This window comes from Aotus nancymaae, unplaced genomic scaffold (genome assembly GCF_030222135.1).
Source record: "Aotus nancymaae isolate 86718 unplaced genomic scaffold, 86718_ANA_hifiasm-v0.15.2.pri h1tg000033l, whole genome shotgun sequence".
Lineage (NCBI taxonomy): Eukaryota > Metazoa > Chordata > Mammalia > Primates > Aotidae > Aotus > Aotus nancymaae.
The window spans coordinates 38932307-38948296 of NW_026988447.1; the positions used below are offsets into that span (position 1 = coordinate 38932307).

The following is a 15990-nucleotide window of genomic DNA, read 5'->3' on the forward strand; positions in this document are numbered from 1 at the left end:
GGGTCTCTCCCTACTGCGGTTCGGCCGCCTCCGACCGGCGGTTACTGGGACCTGCGCCTGCGCGCTCGGCCGCCGGGGAGGCGCGCGAGCCTCCGCTCCGCGTCCGAGCCTGCTCGCTGCCCGGACTTCGGCCGCTTCCGTCAGCACTCGGGCAAGGGCCCGAGTGGCTGCGGGTTCGAGAAAGATCTGGAAAATGGAGGTTGCAGAGCCACCACCGGGCGGGAGAAGGGGGAAGGCGGAGCGGGGAGGATCAGGGAAAGGAGTAGGGGAGGCAGCGTGGGTTCGCGTGCCCTCCCGTGGCTTCAGGACGTCGGGCGGTTGTGCTAGGTGAGAGGCAGGCTGCCGGCCGGCCCGGCGCTTTGCAAATGTGTTTTGAGGCACCCTTTTGGGTTGTTTTGGCAACCGGAGGCGTGCCGCCCAGGCTGGCGGACGCCGTCCGCTCTCCCTACCCTCAGAGGGGCTCGCCCGCAGCCCGGCACCCACCTGTAGGCCTCGCCGCCCCGAGAAGCCCATGTGCCGCCCGGCGCGCCCGGCTCTGTGAGGTGGCGCCCATTGTGCGGCGACCGCCGCTCCGCCCCGCCCCGGGGGCGCAGCCGAGCCCGGGCCAGCCTCTGGTGCGAAAGCAGAATGAGCACATTCTAGGCTTTTTTCTTTTTTTCTTATCAGGTTTTGAAATACCAAAAGTCAAACTTATGTCAAGAAACAAGATCACACTGACAACTTTCCTTCCACGTACCTTTCCTCACGCCATTCTAAAAGATGCTGGCCCTGCCACTGACCTTTGCCTCTGGAAACCAGTTTTACAGAAAAGTGATCTTAATTAAGTCTGTGCCACTTACACCAGCCAAGTCTGTGCTCCAGCCTTCAGCCGCTGGCCTGTGGTCCTCAAAAAGCCCAGTGTGGTCCAGTGCCCTCCCTCTTCATTTGATCGACATCTGTTACCTGTCTGTAATTAACCAAGCTTTATGATACACTTACGAAGTTCCTTTTCGTGCACTTTTATGTGTGTACCCTGTTCCTTCTCTCCCAGTCCTTGCTCTGTTCCCTGGTCCTCCTCGTCCTCTTCCTCTGGTCGCTGTTCCTTCCCATCCAATTCTTCGTGTGTTTCCTGTTCCATCTTGAAAATAGGCGTGGGTTTTTTGTTACGTTTTGTTTTGTTTTTACCAGATGCTTTAGTATTCTGATTATCCCTAGTTGTCCACTTCTTTAAAGAACTTAGATTTTTTAGTGTTAATAATGTTGCTACAGCAGTAGCAGCAGCAAGGGTGGCTATAGTTCATGCTGCTGTTAGGATGAACGTGAAATCCATTTTCAAAGGCAATACTGAGGCAACTGGTTGTCCAGTATTGCTTGCGTTCTGGTCTCTACATTGAAGAATCAATCAGGCCTCTCTTCCCTTCATGAGCACTCAGGAGACGTTGACCACCTGGGAGAAGCCGTCCTCTGAGACAGGGCAGCGCGTGAGCAGAACAGTGATTGGGCGCTGCCGGCCCCCCCAACCCCCACCCCACCGACTGAACCCTGGGCCCCAGTTCTGCTGGGCGCCTGTGGCTTCCACCAGTTCACCTCAGACGCCTCTTCTGACATGGCCATTTCGGGGCTACTGCTGTCTAGATTTATTCCAGAATATCCTGAAATGCTCCTAGTACAATGAATTTATCTAATTCCATTAGTTTATTCATGTTGTCCATATAACTTGAGGGTGTAAGAATTTTTTTCTATTAAAAATACCACTTAAAATATCAAAGTCAAAAGAAGATTGAGGCCAGGAGCAAAGTGGTGTTATCATCATGTTCCTTACAATTACTGGGAGGACGAGAGAGTACCTAGTGGTTAAAATCATGACTGCCTTTGGGGGTCACATAGATTTGGGTTGTAGTACCAGGCTTGCCTACTTTGCCATCTGTTAGAACCTCTGACAAGTTACTTAACTCTTCAATTCGCAGGTTCAGTCTGTTAAAATGAGGATAAATATGCCTACTGGGCTGTTTTTATGATTAAATAATGTAAGCATAGCATCAGTACCTGGCATCAAATGATCAATAAATGCTAGCTATGCTTAGCTGTTGTTACAATATAAAAATGATACTGATTTATGTACGTTGGTCATGTATCCAGCAACCTTGCTGAATTCTCTTATAAATTCTAGTATTTGCAGAGTTTCTTGGATTTTCTGTGTATAGAACCATATGACCTGGGAAATAATGAATTTCTTCATTTTTATTTCCTATTGTTTTGTCTGGATTATGTTGCTTAAGTGCTCTAGTAAAATTTTGAAAATAAACAGTGGTGGTAAGCATCCTTGTCTTGTCCCTAACATTAAATACCTTTGTGTTTATGATGTGAGAAAGTTAACAAAATTATCTTCTATTCCTACTTTGCTAAGAGATTTTCTAATAAGTGGATACTGAAACTTAAATGTTAACCATCATCTAATGACCTTTTTGTTGCTCTTTCATTTGTTAATGCAATGAATAATGTTACTAGAGTTTTCTAACATCCTCATATCCCTGGGATAAACCAGAAAGGCCGTGATGGTTCTGATTGTTTTGGCTTATTTTACGTAGGATATTTACATCTATATTCATAAATGAAACTGGCCTTTAATTTTTCTTTCTTTACTGTTTTTATTGGCATCAAGATTATAAAAGGGGTTGCCTCTTTTTTGTTCCAATAGTTTTGGTAAGAAAAGTCTGTAAATGGGCCAAGGGGCAATGGCTCAAGCCTGTAATCCCGGCAGTTTGGGAGGGTGAAGACGACAGATTACCTGAGGTCTGGAGTTTGAGACCAGCCTGACCAACATGGAGATACCCCATCTCTACTAAAAATACAAAATTAGCCAGGTGTGGTGGCTAATTTTACATGCCTGTAATCCTAGCTACTTGGGAGGCTGAGGCAGGAGAATCACTTGAACCCAGGAGATTGCGATGAGCCAAGATTGCACCACTGTACTCCAGCCTGGGCAACAAGAGCAAAACTCCTTCTCAAAGAAAAGAAAGCCTGTAAACCATCTTAGCCTAAAGTTTATGAGGTTTATGATGAATGATTCAATTTCTTTAGTGGTTATGGTCTATATTTTCTATTCTTGAATCATTATTGGTTATTTATATTTTTATTGAAAATTTACCATTTCATCTAGGTTTTCAAGTTTGTTGGCACAAATTTGATTATTCACGTAAAAAAATCTCTTCAGTAGTTATATGTACATCTTTTTCATTCTTAATATTATTTTTCTCTCTTCCTTTTCTTGGTTCCTGTCAGTATCGTTTGTTAAAAGATTCAGCTTTTGTTTTTCTTGCTCACCTTATTTCTTTGTTTTCTGTTCCATCTGCTCTTTGTTTCACTCTATATTTTTGTTTCTTCTTTTTCTAGTTCATTTTCAGTTTCTTGTTTTGTAATACATACACTTGAAACCATAAATTTCCTTCTATATACCATTTTAGCTACATTCCTACCAGAATTTTCAAAGAATTGAAGTTGGAGAGTAGACAACAGGGATAAAAATGAGTCAGTGGTCACTGGTCTTGTTGTCTAAGGTGTTATCCAAGTTCATTGTCTCATGACCAAGAGAATTAAGAAGCATGGCTGCAAAGGGTGAGGTTAGAGTGAAAGTTTAATAAGTGAAAGAAGAAAGCTCTCCACAGTGGAGAGGGGAGCCCTAGTGGGTTGCTGTTTTTGCAGTTGAATTCAAAAGCTTTTATAAGAAACTCCTCTCATCTCTGTAGCTGTTTGAGTAATTCATCTTATTAGTAAAACTGTCTGTGCAACTCCCTTTATCTTATGTAGTTGTGGGTATGTCTCTAGGCAAGCACAAAGTGCCACTACTCTTGTTTGTATATCTCTGTGCTTAATTTAGGTAAGCCCTGCTTCTCCCGGCACAAGTTCCCATGGAATCCACTGTGTACATGTATGAAAAGGGGAGGACACTTTTTTCTGGGAGCCTGCCAATCACACAAAGAACAAAAGGCTTCTGTGCTGGACCCTGCCTATCTGTGCAGGTGCAGCCTGAGTTTTCCAGGCTGCTCTATTTTTAACTATAGGTGTGATTTTGTAGAGAGGCTGCTTCTCCGAGAACTAGCCTTAGCTGTGTACCTAACGTTAACATTAACATTAGAGAAATGTCTTAGGTGCCTATGGGCTTGTTAATTATTGCACCCCAGAATTTAGTAGACTTACCTGTCTAGTTACAGTAATAGACACTAATGTCAAATTGGGGTCTTCTTTCATAAATTCATATCAAGGAGCAAGAGAGAAGAATATGTGTAGGCTTCCAAGAAAAGTGAGAAAGGCTATTCTGAAATTCATTAAGGTAAGTCACTCCTTTCACCAAAAAGTATGTATTTTTCCTTTTACAGGCAGTGTTTATTTAGGTCTACTAACATGTTTACCAATTTCTTTACTTTGTGGCTGCTTGCATTCAACTGGACTTCCTCCTGTGTTGTTTCCTTTCAGCAAAGGCAGGTGTCCCAATCCCAAGTGGCCAACTGGTCAGTGGCCTATTATGAACTGGGGACACAGCAGTTGAGCGGAGGGCAGTCAAGCATTACCACCTGAGCTCCGCCTCCTGTCAGGTGGCATTAGATTCTCATAGGAATGTGAACCCTGTTGTGAACTGCACATGCAAGGGAACTAAGTTTCATGCTCCTTATGAGAATCTAATGTCTGATGATCTGAGGTGGAACAGATTCATAATGAACACCCTTCCCCCATTTATGAAAAAACTCTCTTCCATGAAACTGGTCCCTCATACTGAAGAGTTTGGGGACTGCTAAGCAAAGATCTCTGAATGGTGAACTATTTTTGTTTTGTTTGAAAATATTACTGTCATGGAACTGTTTAATAACTTAGTGTAGTGTAGAATTTTGACAGTATTTTCCCATATCTTTTGTCACCCATTATTGAGTATAATGTTCCTAAGTCATGAGTTTGTCTTTTCTTTGACATTTTGCAATTTTATTATGATGTCTTTAATTGTAGATTTGCTTTTATTTATTCACTCAGAGTTTTTTGTTAACCTGAAGACAAATGGATTCTTGAGATTCTGGAAAAGCATCAGACATTCTTTTGTTTTTTCTCACACCTTTTTTCAGTTTCTTCTGGATCTATTAGAGTATGTAAAATTTATTCAAACCACTATGACCTTTAGCCCCTCTTTTGTCATGTTTTTAATTTCAAACACTGTACTTACAATTTCTAGATGTTTTTCGAACTTGCCTGTCCTTTCATACTGTACTATTTTTATTAAAAATAAAATAATTATTAAAAAATCTATTAATCATTTTAAAAATTCTGATTTTATAGTTTCTTTTAGTATTTTATCACATTTTTATGATGGGGTGCTAATAGTTTGTCGTATCTACCACCTTTACCACACACTGCTTTGTTTTCTCAAATGACTCATTAATTCATCTTCTTTGAAGGCTATCTTTTCTGTGGAATTTTTTGTGGCCTGGGATGTAGAAGTATTTCAGAGAGGTTCTGTATTGGTTTTTGCCAATTACCTGAGGGCTTCACTGGTCCTAGAACAGTTTTAATGGTTTAGCTTCAAGTTCCTGTATTATAGTTTATAGTATGTACACACACATACACACACACATTCTATACTTTGTTGTGGCAAAAGATTTTGGGGTTTTTTCATAGGTGGCTTAATTTTTAAAATTGTTAACCCTCAAACCAGAGACAAGACATCACAGGTGGCTTTTTCTTTCCCTATTCACTGATGGGGTAGTTGGCACTTCTTTTCCACTGTGATTTGTTGCCTATTTTTCTAGCATCTCTTCTTAAACACTTCTTTCAAGACTGTAGCTTTTTTTTCTTTATACAGAAATAGGGTCTTGCTCTGTGGCCAAAGCTGTAGGTCAGTGGCATGATCTTGGCTCACTGCAGCATCAGCCTCCTGGGCTCAAGTGATTCTCCCACTTCAGTCTCCTGAGTAGCTGGGACTACAGGCATATGCCACCACACCTGGATAATTTTTTTTTATAGACACAGGGGTCTCAGTATGTTGCCCAGGCTGGTCTTGAACTCCTGGCCTCAAATCAGATGCCTGCTTCGCATTTGGACCCACATTTGTAGCTTTATAGGACAGTTTGTGTGGTTGGTGGGCATGGTATATTTCAGTTTCAGCTGCCTACTCTACCAGGGTCCAAATTCCTTAACTCCCGTCTACATATGTGGGTGTCAAATTCACCTTTAATGTCTATTTGTTTCTGAAATCTGTGGACTGCTACAAGGTTAGCTCCCAGTTTCTCTCCTGGCCTTGAGTATCTTATTTTTGACATCTCTTGATATGCTAGTTCCCTATTTAAAACAATACAAATCCAAACCAATTCTTTTTGGATATATTTTATCCAGCATGTTCTTGTGAGGGAGGGGCATGTGTCAGCACAATCTACCATATATAAAGTGAGAAAAGAGCAAAGGATTGGCCCCTGGAGAATATTAACATTTAAGAGGTGGTAGAAGAAAAGTAGCCCTTCTGAATCTACATTTAGGTCTATTAGTTAATGAGGAATGAAGGTATCACTTACTTACTTGTGTAGCATAATGTTTATATATGAACAAAGGAACTATTTCAGAAAATTTAATATGAGGGTACCAAAGTTCTAATTTTTACTAGAAAACATCATTCTAGAGTAGCAATATAAAATAGCAAAAATTTCTTCAGCGACTTTTAGCCTCTTACTATCCAGAGAATGTCTGTTATTTTCATTCCCTGCTCCACTTTCTCTAGCATAACCTGTTGTGAGAAAACAATGTAAAATTCACCAAAATAAATGTGGTTTCAGCAAAAATGACTACCAGCTTAAAAGGTCATGTTGTTTTATGGAGGATGTATTTTAATGAATTAAAAAAGATGAATTAAGAGAATGAAGCTTGGAGAATGGAATTTTAGGTATTATTTCAGGAGACAGTTTTAGGGTAGAAAATTAGAAATCCTAATATGACACTGTAAAAAAATGCAGTATTCCAGCTCTCTTTTACAGAAAAAAAGATGCAGCACTAGTCATTTAAGATAAAAATTGTGCACATTTTAAATATATTTTAACTATTCCTTTTCCAATGTTAAGATTTAAAAAAATCATTTCCTTATATAATTGTGTTATGACCTTGCTCACTATAAATTGTCTCTCATTAATAACAATTTAATGTAGTTTTAGCTCTGTCCAGGATACTAAGTAACATTTTTACTTTCTTTTGCTCCAACTATACATCTTTTAGGCTTCAAAGAATAGAATTTTTGTCTAGCAATTTAAAGATTAAATTCCTGTTTGCCCTCTATCCATGCCGTTTAGAATTTAGAGACTTTTTTCCTCTATGCATGTCTCTGTATAAATTGAAAACTTTTATAGTATCTTGCTGTTTATATGGAAAACTACTTCTCATATTTGGTTATTTTAACCACATTTGATAGTGTAGAAGGAAAGGAAAGTATTTTCCATTTTATTCCTTTAACTCCTGTGTTATGTTGACCACTACAAGAAATGATGTTTAGAGTTTGACTTTTTTTTATCCTCTTGAGTGGTAACACCAATATATTTAAAAGTATAGTCTGTATTATCGTCCTTGAAATATGCTTTGTCCCTGTGCATAAGGAAGTTCACCTACCTCATTTTGCCCATTCACAGCCTCACAAAATCTGTCTATATTTTATCCCCACTAGCTTAACATCCCTTTACTTACTAAAACATTAAAACCTTGGGGATTTCAAATATATTTCAAATATACTGTATTCTACAACAGCTCTAAAAAACAAGACTGACTCCTATACAAAACCTTGGAATGCTGTTTATATCTGCCCATTGAGAAATACCTTTGTTGTTAAGCCAGTTCTGACAAAAATTTTGCTATACTCTGCTTACTAATAATACAGTTAGAGTCAGGGAAAAAAAGACTCCTTTATAACAGTTTTAAACTTCCTTTATTGTTAACAAAATATACAAACTAATTTTCAAGGGGATATTTTTTGTTCTAAGATATATTCACACTAGCAAGATTTTATTTCAAAGATAAACATCAGCAGATAAGCCATTTTTATTTTCCAGTTTCAGTTTTATAATGTCACTGAAATCATTATCAAATCTTTAAATGATCACGTCTATGATCAAAGGCTAACTGATACTATAAATACTGTACACAGTAATAGCTGTGCTGTCTTAGAAGAGATACAGAACAAAGCTTATTTGTGCCTACAGATATGATGACATCTCTTGATAAGCTTTTAAGAAATATTTGTCATGCCATATGATTTTAAAAGATGGGAAAACAGGTATATTAAATGAATAGCAATTTAAAAGAAGATACTTTCATTTCTTAGATTTCAGCATTATACATTTTAATTTTTAATCATAAAAGAATTTTAACTAACATTAAAATACACTACCTATAATAAATGAAATATCACATTAAAATGTGTTTGAGTCTAAGCGGGAAGAAAAATCGGATATTTAGTATTTAAATCCTTGAAAAATATATGCTTTATTGCAGAACTAGCACTTTAACAAAATACAGACAATAACACACTATCAAAATGTATGCAAATGGCAGCTATATAATTTGTATGTTTAAGTTAAATCCATGTATTTCTTAATTTACTCTCCCTATGAACTACCACCAATATAAATATTAAAGAATTCTTTAATTTTATCATATAATACCAACACCAAAGCACCCCCTGTACCACGAAGGATATTGGAGAAGGCGCCATGAAAAAAGGAATTGACTCCCTCATGGTGGTATATCTTCACAAAGCAGTCTAAGGTTCCTTTATATTGCCGTTCAGCCTCACCACTCTGTATAAAGACAAAGTGTTCTACATTATATTAATATCTTTTATCTTAAGATATTCTTCTATTAGCACTAAGGATAGCTAAGATAAACACTGTGTTGAGTAGCATTGTGTTAATAGGCATATATGACTATTGTCCCTAGTGGTTAGAGACCATTCGTACTTTTCAGGCACACTTGAAAACTGACCATACATTAGGCGTAACAAATGTCAAAGGATGTCATCATGTAGACCATGATTTATCCTCTCACCACACTGCAATTAACTGAGAAATCAATAGCAAAATAGAAAAATATCATATGGGCTGGGCACAGTGGCTCATACCTGTAGTCTCAGCACTTTGGGAGGCTGAGGCGGGAAGATCACTTGAGCCCAAGAGTTTGAGACCAACCTGGGCAACATGGCAAAACGCCATCTCTACAAAAACAAAAAATTGGCTGGGAGTGCTGGCACATGCCTGTGGTCCCAGCTACCTGGGAGGCTGAGGTGGGAGGATCACCTGAGCCTGGGAGGTCAAGGTTGCAGTGAGCCATGATCTTTGTGTGCCAGCCTGTGCAACAGAATAAGACTCTGTCTCAAAAAAACAAAACAAAAAAATCGTATGTTTGGATGTTAAAAAAAACACTTCTTAGAAAATATTGAAAACCAAATGATAACTACAAAACTCCTTAGCTAAATTTGTAAGATGCAGCTCGAGTGGTAATTTATAAGGAAATTAATGACCTTGAAATATTAGAAAAGGCTAAAAATTAATGAGCAACCTAAATATTTTTAGACAAAGTATTAACCTAAAGAAAGCAAAAACAAGAAAATAACTGGCAGAAATAAAGGAACTAGAAAACACACAGCACAACAACGGCACAAAAAGAGTCCAAAGTTAGGTCTTTGAAACACTTGGCTGACAAAGTTTGGAAATACTGTTTGAGGAAAAAAGAGAAAAAGCCCCAAGATTATCAGAAATAGCAAAGGTAACAAAAAATGCAGATGATCCAGAAATTTAAGAGCAAGATGATATTACAAAAACTTCATTACAAGTATTTTTAAAAGTCATAAGAAATGGATAAACTCCTAGAAAAGCATAATTTACCAACAGAGTAGAAAAGAACTGGAATAGTACTACAGTTAAAAATTCAATCAGTTGTTGAAAATCTTCTCATAAAGAAAACCACATATCCAAATGGCTTAAAATGTGAGTTCAAAACATTTAATGAACATTTAATTCCAATCTTACAGAGATTATTCTAGAGAAGAGAAAAAGTGGGACGACTCCTGAACATATTTTATGAGGCTTGCACAGCCTTGCTACTGAAGTCATACTAGAGCCATAGAAGAAGGAAAAATACAAGCCAATGTCTTTGAAACATGGATGCAAAAATCCAGAACAAAACCCTGAAAGCAAATCTAGCAAGGGCTACAGAATACAATACTTAGAAACTGGGTTTATCCCAGGCATACAAGATTTAGCTCTAGAAAATAGATTAATTTAACACAATATGTAAACATATTAAAAGAAAAAAAGATTTAATCATCTCAGCAGATATAGAAAGAACATGACCACCATTCGTAATTAAAAATTGTTAAAATCCAGGAACAGAAAGGAACTGTCATTACATGATAAAGGATAACAACAAAAAAAACCCCACAGTTAACATTAAATTATATAACATTGAAGGCATTTTCTGTACGATTAGGAATAAGACAAGGTTGCCAGTTACTAGTTTGTAAATATAACACTGAATTAGGGGTCTCAGTGAGTACAGAAAGGCAAGAAAGAGAAATAAAAGGTGTAACTGATAAGGAAGGAAAAAAATCCTGATATTAGTTGCAGATTATATGCCTGTTTGTGTAAATAAAAACCTGGAAGGTATATACATGCACATTCGTGTTTGTAATAGGGTTAACAAAGTTGTGGGATATAAAATAAAAATACAAACATTAAGTAGTACTTTATGGGCTTGAATTGTGAAAATCATATGTTGATGTCCTAACCCCCAGTACCTCAGAATGTATTTGGAGATAGGGGCTTTAAAGGTAATTAGAATTAAATGAGATCACAAGAGTGAACCCTAAGCCAATATGACTGTCCTTATAAAAAGAGGAACAGAGAAAGAACTCTGTGTAAACACAGGGAGAAGATAGCCATTTACAAGACAAGGAGAGAGGTCTTCAGAGGAAACCAAGTCTGCTGACATCTTGATCTCAAACTTGTAGCCTTCAGAATTATGAGAAAATAAATTTGTTTAAGCCAACCACTTTTGTGAGTTATAGCAACCCTAGCAAACTAATACACACACACACGACCCATATTCCCACATTTTTTTCCCTGTAATATTGTGGGATTAGGTTGCAGACATCATGCTCTTTATCCTAAAACACAACAGTGTGTATTTTCTAAATATTAGGATATTTTCTTACATATCCAAAGTACAGTTATCAAATTCAGGAAATTTAATATCATTGACCCAATCTATAGTCTATATGCAAATTTTCCATTTTAAAAAGTTTCTCAATGTGCTAAAACACAAGAGAAGAAACACAGACATAAAACACAAGAGAAGAAACAAAGACATAAATGAATAATTCTAAGTATTATCCCTAAGTGAAGTAACAGGTTAGTTTTATCCTGCCAGATTGCCTACTGGTCCTTCCAGGACCATTCTGTAGTCAATAAAAATGAGGATCATGATGGTAACTACACCTTACTGTTTTGATAATTTCATGGAAAAGTTACTTGCCCTCATAAAACTTATGACTTGGCTATATGGAACTACTTCTCCAGCCATATCTCTGTGTACGATGTTCCCCCTGTGCTTAGAATGTTCTCTCACTGACTGAAGTAAGCCTCCTCACTGAGATTTCTCTCTCTAAGAGGCCACATCTGATCATTTTAAGCATTTGGGCAATGCTCCTTATGTATTGCTGGAACCTACACATATTTCTATTTAAACCATTAGCTGTTGTCTTCAGTATTAGACTATGAATTTGGGGCAGACTTTGTGTTTTTCTGTCACCGGAGCTTAGCATAGATTAAGCAGTAAAATATTTGCTGAATGAATGAATGTAATAAGTACAGGTGGTATCCCTTATCTGAAATGCTTGGAACTAGAAGTGTTTCGAATTTTTTCAGATTTTCAAATATCTGCTTAATATACTTAACCAGCTGAGCATCTGAAATCCAAAAAGCTCCAATAGGCATTTCCCTTGAGCATCATGTTGGTGCACAAAACATTTTGAATTTTGGGGTGTTCTGGATTTAGGATTTTCAGATTTGGGATGGTCAACTGGTAATAACAATAGAGATCAAATGTATCAAAAATTTGGTTTAGGGATTTCTATTTAGAACATAAATCATTACAAACAAGTTTTTGTCCTTGGAGTTCAAAATTATTTACTTTCATAAAAATATACTACAGTAAATAATGAAATATTTCAATGGCCTGTGACTGGGCTTATTCTATTTAATCAACATTTCAGTTAAGATAGACATACTCATCCAATTTCTGCCATAACCGTCTACCTTCCAAGCCATGTATGCTACAGGAATAGCAGGCATTTCTGTTTTGACATCAGATAAGGAAGCAGCTTTCCTGGCTGATTGTTATTTTAGGATAGGAAAGAATATAAGACAAAATACATCATGTATTTATTTTAGCTAAGTAAAACAAATGACCTATGCCTTTCAGCCAAAATTTCTCTTAAATTTGATTATACCTAAATATCAGAGATATTAAAAACTCAACTAAGCTTAGAAATGATAACATAAAATACCTGCATCATCATACGTCTTCTAACTGTGTCAAAGGGATAAGAAAGTATTCCAGAGCATGTAGTCACAACTTGAGCAATGAAAAAGGAGACGAGAAATGGAGTTTTCTTTGGCTTTGGTAATAAACCCTAGAAAAGAAAAATGTATCAAGTAACTATCCATATTTCTAAAATACCCTAAATTCTTAAGTTAAAGGATAATTTTTATAAATATACGAAAGAGGGCCCAATTAGACTTAAAATGCAATAAATAGTTGGATTTAACAGTAGCAGATCAATAAAAAGTGGAATGTCATACATGACTATATTTCAAAAGTATATTTGAAAAACATAAAGCATGTTTGCCATTATAAGAATTTGTTATTAATGGCACATAAAACTAGGGAAGATAGCATACATCGACAAAAAGAAGTTCTTACATGGCTCTTCCTTGTGGGGCTGAAAAAAAGTGAAAGAATGCTTGCTTTTATCATCAACACATATTTGATGAGCAGCTTTAAAACTTTAAGCTAATGGAAAAATGTTCCTAAATTTTGCAACTCCTGCAGGCAATTACAAAAAAAAACAGAGACAGTACACACATAACTTTTCTGTGATTAAATAAATCTATGAGATCCTGTAATTTCCACTAACATAGCAGTCTAAAAAATACACTAAAAACTGATCTGTCCAGACCACAATAAAAATGATATTCAACTACATATATACTAACAAGGGAGGCCAGGGATAATATATAAATCAATTATAAAATGTCTCCCAAGTTTTAATCTTACTTAATAAATAATACTGATGTTAATTTCATTGCTTCTTTTTGGAAGCATTATAATGTAGTTATTAAGAACAAGGATTTTTTGGCTTGCCTTTAACAAGTCAATCACTTAACTATTCCTAGCTATTTATCTTTAAACAAAGCAGGAGGATTTTTATTTATTTATTTTAAACAATTAGAAGTATCTTTATTTTCTTTTATTATTATTTTTTATTTCAATAGGTTTTTGGGGAACAGGTGGTGTTTTAGTTACATAGGTAAGTTCTTTACTGGTGATTTCTGAGATTTAAGATGTAAAGTACTTAAAAAAGATTTCTAGAACTAAGTAATAGCTAAAAATTGGTAGCCATTATTACAATTTTTCTTTTTCCTACCACATGGAAATGTTCTTAAAGTCTGAAAATAAAAGGTAAATTGCAGAACAACCTGGAGAATACAATACAGAATCGAACAGTATCCAGTAGCATTTTTATTTTATATCCCACAACTAAGCTACAGTAGCATTTAATTAATTATGCTTTGCCTACTTCTCAAAATGACAGTATTTAATTATTTGCATATAAAAAAGTGGTAATAGGGTTAATATAAAATCAGAAAAACTGTTAGAAGATGCCTTTCCGTATACCAACGATTTGATTATGATGTAAGCTTCATTAGCATGTTTTTCATGTGCAACGTGATATACAGGGAATACACCTCAAAAGCTTAGATACATGCTTTATAACTAAAGTCAGATCCATACTACAGTTATAATTTAATTAAGTTATGGCAAAATCATGATTAAGGGAATTTCATGTCTCTCTTATTTCATCACTGATTTTTATTTTTATAATTAAAAGTAACACATCTGCTGAAAATATTATTAATTTAAAAATTTATGAAATATGTTCAAGTTAAAGCCCCCAGATTACCTTAACTGTGTCATAAGCTCCAAAATAAGAGGCTCGGTACACAATGATGCCCTGTACTGAAACACCAAACCCTCGGTATAAACCAGGAATTCCATCTGATTTTGCTATTTTCATAATACAGTCACCTAAACCCTTAAATTGTCGCTCTTCAGGACCTAAAATAAAGCCATTTAAAATCTATTAGCAACATTATATATCCAATAAACACTTTAATCAATATTTACAGATCTAAATAATCTGAAATTTCCACTTACGAATCTAACGAAGGCACAAATCAAAATTCTTCCATTATTTTACGGATAACCAAGATTTCTAGTAATATCTCAAAAGAAATTAATGGAAGATATTAATCTCTTATGAAAACAATTTATTTCAAACAACCTGCCTTAAAATATTTTACTAAAGTTACCAGAAATTACTAATTGAGGTTCAGAAAATACTTTGAAATGGGCCAGGTGAGATGGTTCATGCCTATAATTCCAGCGCTTTGTGAAGCCAAGGCAGAAGGACTGCTTGAGGCCAGGAGTTCCAGACCAGCTTGTGCAACATAGTGAGACCCTGCCACTACAAAAAGTAAAAAAAAATTAGCCAGGAGGCTGAGGCAGGAGGATCACTTGAGACTAGGAGTTGGAGTTTTCATTGAGCTATGATTATGCCACTGTACTCCGGCCTGGACAACAGAGTAAGACCCTGTCTCTATTAAAAGCAAAAACAAACAAACAAACAAACAAACAAACAACACTTAGAAATGAAAAACTCAGCCGGGCGTGGTGACTCATGCCTGTAATCCCAGCACTTTGGGAGGCCAAGGTGGGTAGATCACAGGATCAGGAATTCAAGACCAGCTTGGCCAAGATGGTGAAACCCTATCTCAACTAAAAATACAAAAATTAGCCAGGCATGGTGGTGGGCGCCTGTAATCCCAGCTACTCGGGAGGCTGAGGCAGGAGAATTGCTTGAACTTGGGAGACAGAGGGTGTAGTGAGCTGAGATCACGCCACTGCACTCCAGCCTGGGTGACAGAGTGAGAGTTTGTCTCAAAAAAAAAAAAAAAAAAAGGAAAGAAAAGGAATGAAAAACTCTAGGACTGTTGTAAAACAAAAAGATAAAGCTAAAATCTAGTTAAGTTTAGGATAGTTAACATTTCAGATGACGGGGTCATATTTTTCTAGTATTTTCTGGTTTTATTTTTCTTTTCCCTTGACCAAGAATTCTTTGACAATGTTTTAAAACTATTATATATGTACAATGTAACCTTTCAAAAATAAACTAAATCCTCCTGATTTGAAAGAGAAAACAAAACTATAAAACTTACAAGTTAATATTGAGTTATTTTCACCCTCTTATCAATAAAAATAAAATTTCAACTTCCAGTTAAATATAATAGATGAAACTCACATTTTCTTCTTTGCTCAAACTGCTACCCCTTCTGAGACATTTTCTGATCATTTATTTAAAATTGGTATCACTCTCTTTTCATTTCCCTAGCATTTATCATTAAGTGACAATATATTTTAGTTATTTATTCATTTATTATTACTTGTGTCCTCCACTAGACTATAAATAAAGTACATGAGGCATGAGCACTATGTCTTATATGGTGGGTTGGAATGTGAATATCTGTGTGCATATATATATACACATATACACACTCACACACACCCTGTATCTGCAGGCACCCTATATTCCAGGAGGCACTCAATATTTGGTGAATGAATCTCTGTTCCCCGAAGAAACTCGATTACATTAATAATGAA

At 36.5% G+C, this 15990-nt stretch overlaps 1 protein-coding gene across 2 annotated transcripts in view; it reads right to left on the minus strand.

The window, feature by feature from the left end:
* Window positions 1–7902: 7902 nt before the first annotated feature.
* The window catches only part of SLC25A31 (solute carrier family 25 member 31), a 47722-nt gene continuing 39634 nt past the window's right edge, over window positions 7903–15990 (minus strand). Inside the window, exons 4-6 of one of the 2 annotated variants that reach the window (XM_012473057.2) lie at window positions 14234–14388; window positions 12557–12682; window positions 7903–8792 (exon numbers count right to left, since the gene is read on the minus strand). In XM_012473057.2, coding sequence (XP_012328480.2) covers window positions 8601–8792; window positions 12557–12682; window positions 14234–14388 — 473 coding nt within the window. In that variant the 3' untranslated portion in view covers window positions 7903–8600. Of the gene's footprint in view, window positions 8793–9233; window positions 9512–12556; window positions 12683–14233; window positions 14389–15990 lie in introns of those variants that run through there. The other variant, XM_064383904.1, reaches the window with a different exon arrangement.